General features: G+C 41.4%; 1 protein-coding gene across 1 annotated transcript in view; it reads right to left on the bottom strand.

Annotated features, from left to right (window-relative positions):
• LOC138214884 (potassium voltage-gated channel subfamily KQT member 4) overlaps positions 1-19,446 on the bottom strand; it is a 46,457-nt gene that overhangs the window by 3,609 nt on the left and 23,402 nt on the right. Inside the window, exons 2-13 of the mRNA XM_069176725.1 lie at positions 13,529-13,619; positions 12,055-12,181; positions 11,713-11,888; positions 10,961-11,086; positions 10,192-10,302; positions 9,994-10,089; positions 9,786-9,874; positions 9,011-9,136; positions 5,344-5,573; positions 5,151-5,250; positions 577-708; positions 32-170 (exon numbers count right to left, since the gene is read on the bottom strand). Of these exons, the coding sequence (XP_069032826.1) occupies positions 32-170; positions 577-708; positions 5,151-5,250; positions 5,344-5,573; positions 9,011-9,136; positions 9,786-9,874; positions 9,994-10,089; positions 10,192-10,302; positions 10,961-11,086; positions 11,713-11,888; positions 12,055-12,181; positions 13,529-13,619 (1,543 nt within the window). The remainder of the gene's footprint in view (positions 1-31; positions 171-576; positions 709-5,150; positions 5,251-5,343; positions 5,574-9,010; positions 9,137-9,785; positions 9,875-9,993; positions 10,090-10,191; positions 10,303-10,960; positions 11,087-11,712; positions 11,889-12,054; positions 12,182-13,528; positions 13,620-19,446) is intronic.

Genomic DNA, 19,446 nt, shown 5'->3' with positions numbered 1-19,446 from the left:
TTCTTTATGAATCCAACCCTCTCCCCGTTACCTGTTTCTCCACCTTGACAACACGTCCCATCATGCTTAACTCATCCAGTGAGTCCAGTTCTGGTGGCGTCTTCTCTCCCTTTTCGGGGCGTGCTTTCTTGTCAGGTTGAACAGTTCCTCGCCCAATTATCTGGTCCACCCTTTTATTCAAACAGAGCAGATGACAGTAAATATGATGAAGATTAGGAGATAAAAGAAAAAAAAAGGCTTACTGATTTAACAAGAGCATAAACATTAATGAGAAAATCTAAGATAACTCGGCTAATTAGCTTAGTCTGTATAAAGGCTGCGGGATCCGCACCGAAGCTGACAGAGGACAGGTCTTGATTGTGTGATGCCAGATCATTTCTTGGTCAGGACCAGAGCCTGTGCCAATGGTGTCACTTTGACAACAAGACAGCTGATTAAGAAATAGTCCAACATGTAACCCCACATAAAGCCATGATTCCTTTTTCTACTTTTTTTATTCTGTTTTTTACACATTTTCCAAACACCATCACAAATATACCTTTTATAGAAACAGAAGCGTTTAAGTGGGAAACCTACCTCATCTGCAGGCTCTTGATGCGGCCCAGCATATCCAGGTGTCCGGCCGAGTACTGCTCTATGACATCTTTCACATCATATGGACGCAGCGTCTCTTTAAACTTCCTCTTGGCCACAAGGAACTTCAAGATCCTGCACACACAAAACACAGCAGACCCGCTGTCATCGCTTCTCTGCGCTCCTTTAAAGAGCTGCACGTCCGCACAGTACAGTAAACCTTTGGAAAAATGCAGGGCCAGGAGACTATTACATGATGCGGCCCACCCATAGAATAACAACATTAATTAAAGTCAACGTGACCCTATCATTCAAAAACAGCCCCATAAAGAAAGCAGTCTCACACCTACTAATTCATGATGCAGAGACATTTTCTTATCAGTATGTGCTGTTTCAGCAATTAGTACATTTCCACAGACAGGAATGAGTAACACACACACACACACACACACACACACACACACACACACACACACACGCCTGTATCCCGTTTCTGCTCTTGTCAGTGTGACAGCCCTTTTGGAGCCACTGGTGGACCACAGCTGCTCCCAGTGCACACTGCTCATCGTCACCACCGACATCCCAGTGTGGGGGAGTCACACTGAGGAATGTTGACCCAGCACTACTGCACCCTGAGCACACATTACTGACAACATCCTCTGCCAGACTCGGACATCATGCTGGAGGCTGTGCGGGAGATAATGGGAAGGGAGCGGAGGAAAGTTTAAGGATGTGTGTGTGTGTGTGTGTGTGTGTGTGTGTGTGTGTGTGTGTGTGTGTGTGTGTGTGTGTGTGCCAGGCTCTCTGTTGAGGCTGGGTCATTCAATTCCCCTCTCATCAGCCACCAGATAGTTGGCACAGAGATGCTGGCTTCCACAAAAGGACCAGAAACACTGAATGTAAGCAAGACACAATATGTACACACTCATGCTGTCATCTCACCCAGTGATAGATTGTCCTGCAACGCATGCCAGGAGAGACGTGAGAGGAGGAGGGGAGGAAGGCGAGGAAGAAGGAAATCCTATCTCTCACACCCAGATGACTAAGTCCACTGTAATAAGCCGAAGATCAGAAACGCTCAGCTGTTTTGAGAAGAGATTCTCACACAACCACACACACACACATGCATAAATATACACAGCCACGAATGCATACATGAGTACACCTACACACACTCTCATTTAGATGTACACAGACGCCAACACCACCTCACACGTGGGTGACGGACGAGCGGTGAAATCTGAACTTGTGAGAGGGGTCACTTTCTGAAATAACCACTGTAACCTTTGTTGAGGTCTGCAGCACTTGCATTTACAGCGGCCACATACAGCATGCAGCGCTGTGTTAGTGACCGGTGCTGCAACAAAGATGAGGAGAAGGTGCAAGCAAAGGAGAAGAGGAGCGAGAGGAGGAGGAAGAGGAGGAGTGGTGGTCTCCAGCTAGTGCCGGAGCAGCCGTCAGCGCACTCCTCCCCCTCGCGCAGCACTCTTTTTCTTGATGACTTCTGCGTTCGGGGTATTTTGCAGGCGGCCTTTTCATATTTTGCAGGTAGATGCAGATTTTTATTTTTCATTTTTTTGCCAAGGTGGGTCTCAGGTGTGGGTAAAAGAAAAGGTTGAAAGTGGAGGGGAGGGGAAGACTTTAGATTCAGATCCTCCAAGGGTTTCTTCAAAACGCTGACTCTCCTTCCCGGTCATTGAAACGGCTTTTAAAATACATCGTCAGCTTTGAGAGGGGTCCCTTCTCTACCCCCGGTCGCTGGCAGTGGCACAAAACAGTTGGCACACCTCACTGAAAGATATCGTACCTTCCCAGTGCACGGAAGTTGAGATATAAAAACACAGCGACGATTGCAGGAAGTGTCCGCTGTGCTCCGAAATGCTTGCACAGCCGATGCAAATATTTTTTGCAATTCAGCAAAGGTGGATCTCTGATAGTCTCCAATGGCAAGGCTTTTATCTGGAAACTATAAATGACTTATGCTGACACGAATCCTAGGTGGGCCAAGTAGGGGGAGACACAGCAGGAGCAGGTCTGACGCTCTGCCAGATATGACTATCTACCTGCAGAGCCAACAAAATCAAATCCAAAAACTACAATATGTGTCTGCAGTTGTGCCAATAGATAAATATAGTGCATAAACATTATATGCGTCTAAAAATATTGCAGCTGACACGCTACAAAAACTGATGATAATGACTTAAATGATTATAAATGACAAGCATCTCCCAACAACGTCTTTAATAAAGTGGGCGCATCATCAGAGATTGCAAATGGGCAGAAATTTGGTGTTTGGTGCAGTATTGGATTTATGAGTTTTACAGCAGAGAGAACACAAAAAGATAGCAGGCTTTGTTTCCTCCTTCTCTTCCTCTTCTTCTCCCTCTTCTAATCCATCCTCGCACGTTTATTCAGGTGGACACTGATAAAGCACGCGCATGTAAAGTGAAGTCTCAGCACTAAGGCCCGCTGCAAAATTCTGTGTTTCACTGACATCCATCATGAGCCTTGCGGAGATGCTGCATGCGAACTGGTGTGTTAACACAGTGAAGCACCTGCTGTTTTCACACCTGCGCTATCTATAAGGAACTCCCTCTCTACTATTGAATGCAGCACAGAGCTGCTGAGGTCAGAGTTATCTGCTGAGTCAAGTGAAAACCTGGGGAGAGATCATATAATGGCCTATCAGTGGTATTACACTATCAAACAATCATATATCATGCCGCATCCCTGGAGGGTTAAACATCCATCGGCTGTGTGTCTATCAAGAAGAGACCTTCAGTAAAAGCATTCACAACAACATTTTTAGACAAGTCAACTGAATAATCAAGGATACACAAATTGGAAAAAAAAAAAAAAATATATATATATATATATATACTGTATGTGAGGTGTCCTGTTGACCTCGTCTTTAAGCAGGTGAGCTCAAACTTCCTGCCTGTTTGTACCTGTCTATCATGTCTGCATCTCTGCTGTAAAGTATCTAAAAGAAATCAAAGTGCTACAAAAAAAAATAAAAAAAATAACAAATTTCAAATTTAAATATTGCTTCTTCTGTGACTCCAGATCATTTTTGGACATGCCACTCAAATTTCAGAATCCCTAATGTTGCACCGTACACAGTTCTTTTTTTTTTAATGCACATACTTCTTTCAGGAGCATCACAGAGTGCATTTGGAACCACACAGACAGCATCATGCTACCATGAGAAATGCTGTGAGGGAACAGTGCCAACATCAGGGACCAGAATCAGAATCATTATAATCCGCTCTTATCAAACCTCCCTGGAGACCGGCACGACCCCAATACCAGATGCTTGCTAGCAATTGTAGTTTTTCTGCCACCATCAGTGAAAAATTCAATGCAGTTATTCTGTGTGTGTGTGTGTGTGTGTGTGTGTGTGTGTGTGTGTGCGTGCGTGTGTTTGAGGCTGCACATATGTCCACGTGTCTCCACAGAAAACCCTGCTGGCAGCCATGTGGGATATCTACACACTGAAACACAGAAGGTTGTGTATTCTTGCATTTTATACACAATGTGATTGATTACGAATGATTAAAATGGTGATATAGATTTGGTTGCAGAGCATTTCCTCACACATGGATTATGAGTGCACTCGGTGTGGCCACACACATATAAGGCACATGTTGTGTGAAGTACATCCTCCAGCGACACACTGCTGTAACATTACATCGAAACTTAAAGTGCTTCAGTAACAGGATGACACAAGGACAGGAATCAACACCAATATCAGCAAAGCTCTTAATCAATTGTTATTACAGTTGTCCTTGTCGAAACTCTACAATATCGTTTGTCTCTGTACAGCCGCAATGTACTTTGATCTTCGATCTGGATGGTGTTTGTACCTGTTTGCGTGTGTGTGTGTGTGTGTGTGTGTGTGTGTGTGTGTGTGTGTGTGCATATCACGCCACCTCACACATGACCGGCCTGCACGAGCTGAGCAACAAGGTCACACAGAGGAACTAACCCTGCCGGCAGGAGAGCTCAGTTACCTCTTCTAAGTGGACATTTCTACTCCGTCAGCTGAATCTGTACATGCCAGCGCCTAAATGGAGGAGCAGCATGTTCACCTAATAACGTAGGCTGTGTACCAGAAGAAGTGGCCCTGTTGTGAAAACACATTTAAGTTGTTCATCTGAACAAAGAGGCCTTATGACCAGAGGAACAGAAGGTCCAACATGTTCCTTGAAGTTCCTTCCCACTGGTGGAGGTTTTTCTTCCTGTTAAAGGGGAGTATTCTAGGGGTCCTTTTTAAAATGTTGTAAAGTTCTGTAGTAAGAACTTTTACCATGTTAAGTGCCCTGAAATAACTTGCGTTGTGATTTGGCGCTACATCAACAAAATTGAATTGAATTGAATTGAATTGAATATAGGAGTATAAAAAAACAACAGTTTACTATACTGAAAGAATACAGTCAATCTGGTGTTATTTTTATTATTCAATTTTGTTTCAGTGTTTGTTGAAATTATTCTCAGTATCATTTGAGATGTTTTCATTAAAATTCAGTCAGTCAGTCTGTAAGTATAAGTGGTGTACTGTTGATGGCAAGACTTACCTGACAGCCCGTATGAGTGTCTTCACTGCTGGGATCACCTCCTCCATGGCCACATCACAATATGGTTTGTCTTCCACAGTGTCCTCCCCGAACCCCTCCACTGGGCCCAAGCAGAGGGATGACAGTCAGAGATTTTATCACGCAATGATAATTTTTGTAAGTGCTCAATTAAAAAAAAATGTGTGCCGATTACCATCAGCAGGTGGACGTGGTTTGAGGCGAAGGGAGGTGCGGAAGCGTGTGCGGTCATTAAAGCTCCAGCTTTTTTGGACTTTTCCAGGGCTGGTGGCTTCTGGGAAGTTCTCCTGGCTGGGAGAGCAGCGGACGCCCGAGCCCGGGGGCAGTGGTGAAGCCTTGTTCCGAATGGTTTGGGATGAACGGGAATTGTTCATCCGGATCCGATCCCGGAAGCCCATTTTACTGCTAGAAGTGAAGTTGAAATAATTAAACACACGTGGGCAAAATATTCCTTTTGGATAATGACAGGCCCTGAGTTTTCTCATTGATCACAATGTCCATGCCTTAATGGAGAACTACACCATGTTATCCTGGGAGCTTAGGAAAGCAGCAGGAGGGAAGCCTGAGCTTGTTAGAAAGGAGTTGGTTAGTGAAGAAACAGAAAAAATAGGCTCTGATTTTTATAGCCTTAAGCACATAAACAAACAGACAAAACAGGGACACAGACATTTACATTTTGTCTCAATGAAGAACAGACTAGCTGACTTATCAGACTTATCGCAGAAGCAGTTTGATCAAATATACCACACCATATTGCTAAAAACTGATTCGGCCCTGAGGATTTGCTTATTTAATCTGCCTATCGTAGCACCTGAATCAGCAAAATTAGACCGAAACCTGATTCAAGACTTGCAGTAGTGCTGGGATGGCGGAAAATGCTCCACCTACCATCAGTAAAGCTTCCTTAATCCCTTCAACAGAGTGTGTAAGCATCAAAATATTGGCTTCAAAGTGCAGCTGTACAAAAGGCGTCTCATTAAGTACTCTATACCACTCACCACAACCCAGGTCAGGCCGATATGTGAGGTAATCTATTTGCAGCAGAAAAAGCTATTTGGCGGTCGTTCTCTGCAGAAGATTGACGGCTGCCGTTATAGCATGCTCTTTCAGACCACTCCCACTCGACAGCCACTCATATGTTACACACTGTCACGGATCCATAAAGGCAACGCAAACGTCATGCACCACAGAGCAATTTTTACGATGATATACTCTTTGTCGTGCGTGAGTTACACAGTAACCAGCCATTTAAATTTAAATTTAAATAGTTAAGGAATGTAAGTGGTAACAGCATTTCATACAAGCAATCTGAAATGCTTCAGGTAGACCGGAGGAAATGGGGGAGATAGAGGGAGAGACCTTTACATGCTGTTGGGAAGTAAATGGTGTGGATGCATTCAGGACCACAACTGCTTCAGTGGATCTTTCCAAAACGTGGAAAGAATATTGCATGCAAACAGAAGTACTTCAGCACTTTTAATCGTATAGAACAGAGCACAAACATATTTATTTGGTACTGAGGTTTATATGGCCAATATGAAGTAGGAAATGCATGCTTAATCATTTCAAGCTTATCCACAAGAGGAAACAATAAATGAATCAAATAAATGAATTCAAAACGGGGAGAAAGCCGAGAGCATGACATTTCTCACAAAGTGTTTGCTTGATTTTGAGAGAATATTTGATTTGACCTGGGATATTTGATGAAAAGAGAAATACATGTATTTAACTCAGTCATAAATCCCCCAGGTCTTCTGTCATGATTTCAACCAGATCAGTGTCACGTGAAGCGTGTAATACACCCATAAAATCACTAGAGGATATCATGTCAGTGTTTTGTTTTGTACACAAACATATGACCAATCCGTTAAGGAGGTCATGTGATGAACTGCAAAGAGTGATAAAATAAACAAAGGATTTTCACCTGGGAGACCGGTGTCAACATGAATTTCTTTTCAGTAACTTAAGTAAATTACTTACAAATATTGCTTACATATTTGATTTACATAATGTACGTTAAGTACCTTACATGACATACTTAAGTAATATACTTATTTTAACCCAAACAAGGATCTTTTCCCAAACAGAACCAAGTAGTTTTAGATGTCTAACCCGAACCAAACTGCGACTAGATCCCTTTTAACCCATTCAAGGATCTTTTCCTAAATCTAACCGCACGTTTTTTGGTGCCTAAACCTAAGAAACCTTGCATTTCACACCGAAACGAGACACTGACACTTTACCCTCTTGAGGAACGATGGGTGTATTTCATGCTTTGGCGTGATGTCGGGTTGTCTCAAAACATGACCGTCAAGCCAAAGCAACCAAAATCAGCCCTAGTTTCTCCAGAACTTACAAAAGAGTAAAACCAAGCACAACATGTCTTCACAGTAAAGGGTTCACGCAAGCATTTGTGGACTGGAGTGTAGTTTGAATTAGTCGCTGCAGTCCACTGTTAGAAATATAACAAATATTTTGGGATCTGCTTCTACATGCCATCCCAATTAAAGTAATTGTTCTTTCTGAAACTTAGAAACTGTGATTGGTTTGATGCTTTAACAGTAACAAAACATTTAGTGAACCACTGCACCAGCCCACAAATATTTGAGTGTTTCAGGCAAGGTGAGTGGGATGTGTCGTTAAAGGAGGAGTAGGAGTGGTGTTATTGGTCGGTGACGTTTTAGCGTGCCCCGTGCACAGGCTTGTTGCCGTGGATACCTCTGCTTGCGGCCAGCATGAATCCGGAAGAGACCCCGCTTTTTAGAAAGGAGCTGACTGGGGAGACACACAAGGCAGAGGGGGAGAGGGTGAGGGGAAGAGAGGAGTGGAAGAAGTGGGGGGGTGAAGGAGGACAAGAAGTTCTGGGACACAACCTGGGTACACGGTGAACCCATGATGATAAAATGTGGCAAAGGAAGAAAAAAAAGCAGGGAGAGGGGGTGAGGTGGAGGGGTGTAGTGTGACATCTCAATAGTCCAAGTAGCCCTTTCTTGTCCTGCTCTTGTTATCTTCCCTAAAACTGTAAGATGTTATTGTGAGAGGCTACCTTGGATTATGGAGACACACTCAGTGAGTAGTGAGGAGGTGGGTTTGATCAGTAGGTGGGGAGGGATCATGCCAAGGTAGTAGGTAACGTTTCACCCGAGTATATTCATCAAGACAGCCCATTAAACATCATGGTGTGACAGCAGCTCAAAAAAACAAGTCAAGTCTACCAGTAAAACTTGTATTATTCAAATACCTTAATCTCCCTCTGTTGTCTCATGCATGCATAAGTCCAATATTTACCAATTAGATCAACAACCCTTTGTTACCTTGCTTTGAGTTTGAGCTAATGAATCTAGCGGCGCAAATCTATTCTGCCTACAGATACCCTTTAATCAACAAGCACAGCTCATGACTTGAAGAACAAACCTGCATGGAACTTCTGCCTTCCTGAGAACAGATGGGGGGTGGAGGATGGATGGCATGGAAAAGATACAATGGAAATAAAGGGAGAGGAAGAGGAAGACAGGAAGAGGAAACTGGTGAGTGACAACAGGAGGCTGTGGGGATGGCAAGAGTATGAGTTAAGCAGACAAAGATGCAGAGAAGCAGGAGGGCCTGCAACACAGTGGGCTCAGAACACATTAGTGAAGTTAGATAAACAACACAGTCATGCAGAGAGCTCTGGAGGCAGCCAGGTTTTTCTGAGTGTACACCTGTTGAATGTGCTGTTCTGTAAGTCCCTGCTGTTACTGTTTGGATTGTGTTTGGGTGTCATTGTGACTGTGGATAGTTGTTTTTTTTGGCCACCTGCCTGGATGTACTGTGAGGCTGTAAAGAGGTGGCGGGGTGCGTACCTGTCCCCTGACAGGTAGGGGGAGCTGTAGGGCCGCAGCCCAGACAGCAGCGTTTGGTAGGAGTTGTGGAGAACCTTCTTGGTGTTACGCTGTCGCTGGAGGTGACTGAACAGAAGCGTCAGTTCTCTGACACCCACGTGCACAAAATAAACAAAAACAAAAACAAACAAAAAACATGACAAATGAACACAAAACAACAAATGATGAAAAACCAACAAAAAGGCCAAATCAATGGTCCAAATACTCAAAAGAAGAGGGATACGTGAGAGAAATGAGATCTACAGGGCATTTGTATATCCAAATTTAGGAAGTGAAAGTTTGACTTGATGTTAATGGAAAACAGATGAATCCCTTCTCATGTTTCCCTCCTTTTAAGCAAATAAAAATTAGTCAAATTAATACATGAATGCAAAGAAACCACTTTGTAGAACAAAATTAATAAAAATGTAACTTAGTGGTGTCAGAAATTTAAAATAATTAAGTAAAAATTTAAATCAACACTATTTCTTCCACTATGACCCCCCACTTTAAGTGAAATAGGGTCGTTCACAGTCCAAAGGCATCAGGTGGGATGTGTGCTGTTTTTTCACAATGTTATAAATGTATGAGCAGTGGCTAAAAAAAAGTTACCACAATTGAGTTTTCACATTTCAGTTTTTGCCTCTCAAACCTCTGTCTGCATTGATTACAACATTCCAAGAGAAATAACTGAGGTAGATTTCTGATGGTTGAATCCATCCAGTGCTGAACATGAGGCAATAATGAGAGCACCTACCTGAACGAAGGCAACATGCTGTCGTAGAAGTACCATGTAGCTGTTAGATAGGAGTGTTTGGCGTCTGTGGAGTAGAGACGCCATGCGGCCTGAAGAAAAACACAAACACGCAAGACAAACGAGCAAAGAGTAAGTTAACATCCTACGAGTGTGAAAGTATTAAAATGCATATCAAATTAGCCTGCATGACGCTCAATGAGGCCTTTACCTGTATCAGGTTTGCCGCAGGCATCCTCCGCTTCTCAAAGTGCTTCTGCCTGTGCTGCTCCTGAACCTTCAGGGCAAAACCTGACCCCAAAATTCCCTGAGGGTCAAAGGTCAAATCAAAGCCAGGCGCGCAACTCGTGATTTTGGGCGAGGCTGGAGGAGTCCAGAATGAGAGTGCGAGTAAATATAGGAGACTCACAGCAGGCAGGGCGAAGAAGGAAACTCCCAGGAGAGCGAAGCCGGCAGCGAGGAGCCGTCCTTGCCACGTACGAGGGGTCTTGTCACCATAGCCAATAGTGGTCAAAGTTATCTGGGTGAAAGAAAAAATACCAATCTTACTCACACAAAATGCAAACTATACAGGTCTTCACTTTTAAAGACAGCAAACAATGTGTTAAGGATTATTTCTATATCTGAAAACTGAGCACATTAGCTGAAGTTACTCATATATAGCACACTGCCAGATACAAAACATCTGGTATGAAACTACAACACACTTACACCTGGAATTTGTGTAATTTTGAATCTACAGGAACATTTCATCAAATTTTGTTTGTAGTGTCCATAGGGTGTCTGTTTCTTTTAAATCCTGTTGCGGGTGTTATGGCTGATAAGAAAACAAGTTCAAACTCCTGGATAACATTTCTGCAATTAAAAAAATCTGCAAGGCATAACCAGTAAAGACAAAAATATGCACAGTTTAGCCTTCTCAATTCAAAAGTTTAAATCTCTTTTTGAAATGCAAATGCACTTGTCAGAAACAATAACGTATGTTTGATCTACCTTCTATCCCAGAGCTTCTATGGTATTTCCTAGACCTTTTGTTTGTATTTTCTGTCAGACTCTTTTTTGTGAAATCATCTGACACTTTTTGTTAATAAGATATTGATGTTAAGATCAGATCAGCAAAATTGATTATTTCCACATCTACAGAGGGCTTGTATGTGGAAACATTGTGCAGTACTCACAGTTCCCCACCAGAGGGAGTCCGCATAGGTGTGGAAGTCTTTGTTAACGTCTTTCTCTGCCAGGTAGACCAGGAAGGAGGCAAAGATCAGGACCAGAAAACCTATGTACCAGGCTGTAATCAGCTCCTGTGAGACAGAGAGTGGGTTTCAATCACACCTGTCAGCAGCAGCAACAGCAGCATCTTCACTATCATAATCCCTGCTGTCATTACCGTATCACTATCATCATGATTGGCTAAATTCTTATCACAATCACATTTGGCTTCCACTTTGATTTGGCAGCACAGGTCTGCTTGGACAGCAGATCCATCAATTCATCATCCTCACAGCTGTCTGCATGCTTTCTGCAGCCGACCGGTGGGTATCAGGTGTTTAAGTCAGCACAAAAACAAACTACTAATTGGCAAAGATGAGAACTAAAGGTGAGCTTGATGTTTGAGGGCAGGGAATGTAATCAAGTACCTGGTGGTCATCCATTAGCTCACCACATATTTCTTAACACTGGCAGTTATGAAGTTATTTATCCCATTAGGAACCATCACCATCACCATTGTCAGCCTTTTAATTGCAGCCCTCAAGCTCCTCTCTGCTCCTATAATAATCCATAATGCTGCGTGTGGCTACCACATTTTTGCATACTTAGAATTTCCAAGGCCCAACTTAATTCATGACTTCAAATATAAATTAGATAAAGTGTGATTTCATAGCAGAACATGTGTAAGGTGAGTGCAGTATTTATGTGTCATTCCCACCTTGCTGTGAGCGTAAACCACTGAGCCCAGTAGTTTCCAGGTGCCTCCTCGTCGGTCCATACGAACCATACGCAAAATCTGCAAGAAGCGCATGCTGCGCAGGGCTGACGTAGCGAAGATGTTGCCCTGCGTCCCTGCAGCGATCACTGCCAGTGATGCCACAAACACTATGAAGTCTACAGAAAAGAAGTTCAGACCAAAGAGAGAGATAAAAAAAAAAAAAAAAAGATAGGAGGAGAGGAAAAGTCACGGTAATGAGATTTCACACTTTTTCACAAGAACAAACACACACAGCACTTTGAGGTGGGTTTGTGCTCCGCTCACACAAACACGCAGACTAACCTATGACACAGAAGGGCTTCCTGGCAAATCTCAGCCGTCCCTGCCATCCCCGGTATCTGCAGCAACAGCCAGCCGCCCAGATCCTGATGAAGTACTCCATCCCAAACACCACAATCATGACAAACTCCTGCAATTCACACAGACACAGTGGGAGAGAGAGAGGGGTCAGCAACATGCACAAGTCAAGTAAACACAGTGTTTGACCAGATGTAAAGGTGGAACAGAACATCCAAGTTTTCTATTTTACTGAAAGCATCATACAGGTGGTTATGGACATCTTATGTATTTGCAACTTGGTAATGACTTCAAGAAACCAGTTGCTGTGTTCCAAATGACGTACTTCCCGTAGTACCCAAACAAATAGTGCTCTTCCATGTTCGGACTCTCGCTTGTGTAGAGCAGTCATTTTGACAGGGTAGTGCTGTTTCAATCCGCACACTGCTGTTCTGCACTGACTGGAAATGACCTCAGCATGTGAACACATCACCCGCCAAAATATCTACAGCTTTAATTAACGTGTTTTTTCTCCCTCTGTTTAACACACTCAATAAACACACTTATTATTCTGTGGAATAGGGTGGAAAGTGTCCAGCTTTTCACGCTTCTTTTTTGGGGCGTTTTGAGTGCATCATCCTGGTACTTGCAGTGCGCTGCATGTTTCTGTACTTGACAGCATCATTTTAATTGACCTTGGTGGTGAAACAAAGGCTGGATGTTCAGCTTCTAAACCGATTTACATTTTATTTTATAAAAGATTGTATTAAGAGATGTAACATTATAAAGTTACACCACAAGTCACAATCTATTCTCTCTGTGTCTGTGTTACTTCCAGGTTTCTGGCAGTTTAAGGCTGACCGAACCAATCGGTCATTAGAGTAAATGTTCATGTAAGTAAAGTCCACTAATGGCTGATTGCCTGCTAATGGCCAGGTGATTGATCCGAAGAGTGAACTGAGGGAATGTGAATGTCAGCAGTACCGCCATTAAACAACACGTAAAGACGAGCAAGGTGGGAAGAGAGAGGGGTTGAGAGAGGACACATCAGGTTAAGGAGAAAACGAGTGTCCATTACCTTTTACTGAAGCAGCTAAGGCACAGAGGAAGAGGGGAGATTAAGGGATAGCTATTAGGATTAGTGCTTCATGTCTGTGATTTACTGCGCAGTCAACAACACCTGAATGCTCCCACCTGCTTACATGGCTGTCTGTGCCTCCACCGCCAAACAAAACAACAACACGCAAGCACATACGGATAATCTGCAGTTAGTGAGATGGCATGTATACAAGGACGGTGTTTGAAAATGTGTACGGAAGTTGTCATATGTGTGCGGATACATGTATGTGTGTGTGTGTAATGTGTGTGTGTGTGTGTGTGTGTGTGTGTGTGTGTGTGTGTGTGTGTGTGTGTGTGTGTGTGTGTGTGTGTGTGTGTGTGTGTGTGAAATAGCAAAAGAGAGTGAGGGAAGGGGTCTTACCAGGATGAAGAGGCCTTGGTTGGCAGACTTCTGGTGTTCGGGGATGGTGGAGAACACAGACAACACCAAGCAGCTGAACACCAGCAGAAATCTGAAACACGCACACACACACACACACACACACACACACACACACACACACACACACACACACACACACACACGTACACACACACACACACGTCATTAACATTTCAAAATATACACATTCAACATAAGAACATTCTCACGTTTGCATAAATCTCTTCAGAAAAAAAATAGACTAAATAAAACTCATTATAATATGCTTTGTTCACTCTCCGAGTGATTAACCAACAGAGAAAAACTAAATTGCAAAGGGGCCGGAAAAGAATTGTTGATCCGTAACATAATGCAGTACAAACACCGCCTGCCTGGTTATACTCAGTCAGAGGCAGCAGATTCAGAATAATGGAACCATACTTAGTTGTTTAAGTACACAAATTGTAAGACTCAGTGAAAGTATTTAAAAAAGTATGGAGGTGTAATATAGCTTATTCCTCACTATGATGTATCTTCATTGTGAAAATCACCATGTTTCACTTGGTGAAATGTTCATTCAATACCACGAACACAGGTACCATAATATATTTTAAAATAGCATCCCGCTGCCATAAACACAAGAGCAATAAATCCTGCAGAGAATAGTTACTCTATGCTCTATTAATACTGTATTTTTGAGCAATGTTTACTAAAATGTAGTATTGTATAATATAGTATAGTACAGTAGAATATAGTACAATAGAGTATATAGTACAGTATAATATAGCATGGCATAGTATACAATAGTATAGAACATAAAATAGTACCGTATAAAACAGTATATTACAGTACAGTAGAATATTATATAGTATAATATGTTATAGTACAATATTGTTGCCAGTCTTAATCTTGCAGTAAGATGTTCAAATAAAAAGTGGAAAGAAAAGTGTCCTGTAAAATTACTGTGATTGTACCGTGCCTCTCAAAGAAGGAATGGGGACCTGCAGCTCGGCTGAGACATGAATTACTGTCCCACTGAAGTAGTGGCCACTTCAGCTGGAGAACTACTCCAAAATAAAATACAACATAAATTCTGATCAATTGTTTCAAATGTTTAAGGTGCTCTCGTGCTCATGTAAACACTTCATTTTTTTCAGTGTCACTGGAGATGTGGGAAGTTGCAGCTCAAACAGTTTCATGAAGAGTTCAAGAGAAGGCTACTGATGAAGAACAAAAAAAGCACTTCCCAACATTATTTTAAATTGACAAAACTGTAATCACAAAGTATTATAGTTCATAGTGCCATTTTCCAATACAGCTAACTGAGAAGGTAGACGACCGTTGAGTGAGTATTATTTTCACCTACCACGTTGGGTAGTTTGTGTTTATCATGGCTGCTAACATTACAGTACATGATCAGTACTGGTAGCTTAAGGTTGAATAACCACCTTTTTTCCTGTCTTTTGCTCTCTGCGAATAATATCATCTGGTTGCTTATTGTTTTATGTTGAGTGCCTGCCACCAGGGGAAAGACTTGAGAAATAAAACCAAAGGATTTGGGTGTTGGGCGTCAGAAGCTAACAAGCGATGCATCTTGGTACATTTAGGTAGAAGCAGGAAAACTTGGGAAAACTCTGCTTTCTCTGAAAATATAGTTTGCAATGGGCAGATAATCTTAACAATCACACCTTCACCCACAAAACTCCTCACGTGTGACACACCTGCTCTGCAGCTCAGTGGCAAGAACCACAGCACAATAACAGTGTTTCTGAGAGCAGGAAGCGATTATGGGAAAACATGGTAAGCGAGGTAAAAATAAAATAAGAGCTGAGAGAGATAAACAGTGTTGAACACAAACACACAATCACTGCCTGGCCTCTGTGCCATGTGAATCCAGAGCAGTGAGGCAGGATTAGTCAGGTGGCAGCTGCTGGTCAAACTGGTCTGGATGTCAGAATGAAATGTTAGAGAACATTTGCTGGACACAAAACCAGTTCTCATGGCCTCAGACAATGGTGCCCTTTCTCTTTGATTAGTAACACCATCAACAAGTCTCGAATCAAGATAATGAGTGTGAAATGAAATGCATTTTAAATGCTCAGACTACAAAAGCTGCTTTAAAAAAAATGAGTGCAAGTCAGACAAAGAGTAAAGTGGACAGCTGCTGTACTGAGATTATGAATTAAGATAACTAGCCCTTTTAAAAAATAAATAAAAAAATATTTAAAAAATAATCCAATTATCATTGTGATTGCCCTACATACATGGATGTGATAACAACAAATACAAACACATTTCCCTGGCAATGTGGTAATATAAGAATAGAAACTAAACAAGAAAAAAAAAAAGAAAAAAAAGAGAAACTTAAAAATCATAATGCTTTCATCAGTAAACATTCAGCAGAGGAAGAAACTCCATAAAGCTGCAGTTCCTCTCAGACTTACACCGTCATCATCTGATCAGCTGAGAATATATTGGTTTTGCAACAGCCTTACATTAGAAATGATCCTGTGACCTCTTGGCTGGAGGAACCAATGACTTTTGAGAGAAGACTGTTACACTTTGTAGAACAAGGATCCTGTACCACAGGATACTTCTCCAGTTATTAGGGGGAACGTGGGAAGATTATGGAGAAGCTCAGCTCATTAGAAACAATTTAAATGTCATTTTATTAAATAAATATATTCATATGTTTGTGTTACAGACAAATATGACCCTATGAATAGCATCATTCAAATGGGTGAGAAACCGATCTTGTGTAGATTTACTGTCACAATTAGAAGTGAGCTACCATCTACTTCTATAATCAACTGACTACAGTACACAATAACAAAAAAAAACATAAGTTGCCACTGAGCCTGCATGAAAAGAAGTAGAATGCTATCAGCGATTGTAACAGCATCCATGTTTTGGTGTTGCTTAAAGTAAACATCTGGAAGATCTTCGTTCTGTTCTCTTTGGTGGCCCCTGTGGTGATGAGCGGTAATTGCAGCTGTGTTTTTGGACATAACTTTCTGAGATCCAAACAGCACTGTGTGAAATCACTCAGTTGGCAGGTGGCACCTGAGCTACACAAGCAAGTTCCCAGTTCTCTTCAGGTGTTTCTAATCTGCGATGAGTAGATGGCCCTGTCCGCTTAGCCAATTAAAGTGAGGTTGGAGGAAACTATTGACCGTTGTGACTATTTCTTTTAACTGGTGGTTTTCTTAAGGTTGGAGGCCTGTTAGTTCTGCTTTCAGGTTTTTAGTATTTTTCTCACCAATATATCAAAGCAGAATTTAATGTAAATACAAATCTAATTAGAATTTACCAGTAGCGATTCATATGGTCAATCTGAAAAGTGTAAATTCTGTCGTCTCTTTTCTAGATGTAAAAAAACAAAAAAAAACAAAAAAAAACATCATCAAATGTGAGGGGAGTCAGTAACCAATATCTTTTTGTTTGGCCTGCCTGCCTGGTCACAGTTTCCAAATGGGTGAGAAATAGGAAGACAAAGTCGATTTTAGACAGTTAAAAAAGACATCAGACACCGAGCGTGAATAAAAAAAAACATCACCAATTACCACTGTGTATTTCTCAGCCCAGTGAAGCATACACAGAGGAGAGCTTGTGCTTCAGCCACCAAAGAATTAGTTTGAAACATACTCTCAGATGACTCTCTGCAAACAATGTATTTCGGCTGAGTAATGTGCTGACTAAACCGTCTGCCTTTTTCCCCTCAATTAACTCAAAGTGTTGTGTGTATTTCCATGAAGAGGAGATTAGTTGGGGGAGCATCTGAGGTGGTTTCTTACATTGACTTGTGCTTTATGACAGGAAACGAGTTAAAGTGCAGATAGCTGGATCGACAGCTCGGCTTTTACAGGATGCAGACACAAAATTACCGCAGAAACAAGTTACGGAAACAACTCTGCATTTACCTGAATATAAAACCATCCCTTCCATACAGTGACTTCAAAACACAGTAATGAGTTAATGCCTCACACTATGAGTTTATGCAGCTATGAGCCCTTACTGAAGACAGATATCTTTAAAAATAAGTAACAAATATATTGTACTACTATCTGGATGTTATGTCAATCAGTTTTTATTTGGGGATTTTTATGGGATTTGTTGAGAGCTACAAAAATACAGAATATCACTAGACTTTTTTGTATTTTTTAAAGTTGACAGATGAAATAACAAAATAAATATAGATTTCTGTCCTTTTTCCACACCCAAAATTGATCTGCTTCATTTTTTTCCCAACAAATAAATAAATATAAACAGATACATTCAAATTTAAATACATAATTAAACAAAATAGATAAGGAGACATTTAGGCCATGCACGTGGAGAAAAGAGTCACATTTCTGCTGAGGGCACATTTTCTCCACCACCACCCAACATCCTCCCTCCCTTTCAGGAAATGTCAATTAAGAGCAATGCATCAGTTGAAATCCACCAAATCAGCAGGGTTGGTCTCACGGGACAATGAAAGAAAATCTGCCTTGACGAAATATCACCAAGTGATCGAGTTTAAGAAAGATATTTGAAAGGGTTTATCCTTTCAGATTTAGAGAGGAGAGAAAGTAAATATCAGAATAAACATTGCTCTAATAGGCACTACAATAAATTAAAAAAAAAATCACTGAATATGTGTTTAAAGTTAAAGATTACATTGCTTTTGCTGCATATATTCAGCACAGGATCGTTTCTTAACTGCAATCACAAGCCTCGATACAAGACCCACATCAGGGTTACAGGAGGACAAAGTGAAGTGAAAGCCTGAGTCATCAATAATGAGCATGTATAGACGTACCACGTGTCATGAAGTGAATCAAAAAGATCATCATGATGTGACTTATGAAAGTGAGCCGCTCGGGAGGTTTACTGTAAGGCTGTCTGCATTAATAATTGCCCCAGAACTTTTTAGAAAGAATAATGCATGCACTGCTATATACAGAGAATATCTGACTTTACTCCAAAATCTAACAGAGTGTAATTTGTCTCGTGGACACTGTGGAGAATCAAGAAAAGTGCAAGCACAGTAAAAGAAAGAAAGGAAAGAAACAGAAGAAAGAAAAGATACAGAAAGAAACGGAAGAAAGAAAAGAAACAGAAAGAAAGAAAGAAAGAAAGAAAGAAAGAAAGAAAGAAAGAAAGAAAGAAAGAAAGAAAGAAAGAAAGGAAGAAAGAAAGAAAGAAAGAAAGAAAGAAGCAAACAAAGATAAACACAAAGAAAGAAAGAAAGAAAAAAGAAACAAACAAACAAAGAATGAAATAAAAAAGAAAGAAGCAAACAAAGATATACAAAGAACGAAAGAAAGAAAAAAAGAAAGAAAGCGCACATGTATATATAAAGTTTATATGGGCTACATTTGAATAATGCTGGTGGGGCAGACAAAGAAAAAATGTTGGACAACCACATTGCTTTTAACGGAAACTCGACAAGGTGCTTTTACTGCTGTTTTCCTGTCAGCGTACATAAGTGAAAAAGGAGATCTCACATTATGTTAACGGGCCTGGGAGAATACTGGAGTGAGATAAAAAAAAAAAAAAGGTATTACCAGTCCTAATAAACATATATGACATTGTGTATTGCTGCATTACACTTTGCATGTGTGTGTGTGTGTGTGTGTGTGTGTGTGTGTGTGTGTGTGTGTGTGTTGCGTGTAGAGTGAAGTGGACCTGGACAGTGAGAAAATGCAGCTCTGATTCAATCACCACCAACAGGATGATAAAGCAACTATCAGTTACACACAACAAAAGAGGCAGAGGAGAGGAGAGGAGAGGGCAGTGAGGAAGACAGAGAAGGAAGAGGTAGAAGTGAGGTAGAAAGATGTAAAGATGAATGGTTGACAACTCAAAAAAAGAGCACTCTGCAATCATACTGGGGAAAAATGGGGAAAAAGAGAAGCAGGAAAATAAAGCAGATG

The sequence above is a fragment of the Embiotoca jacksoni genome, unplaced genomic scaffold (assembly GCF_022577435.1).
Source record: "Embiotoca jacksoni isolate LCO1_2020_lvr unplaced genomic scaffold, fEmbJac1.0.p SCAF_7, whole genome shotgun sequence".
Taxonomy (NCBI): Eukaryota; Metazoa; Chordata; class Actinopteri; family Embiotocidae; genus Embiotoca; species Embiotoca jacksoni.
This window is presented reverse-complemented; position numbering and strand designations above follow the sequence as displayed.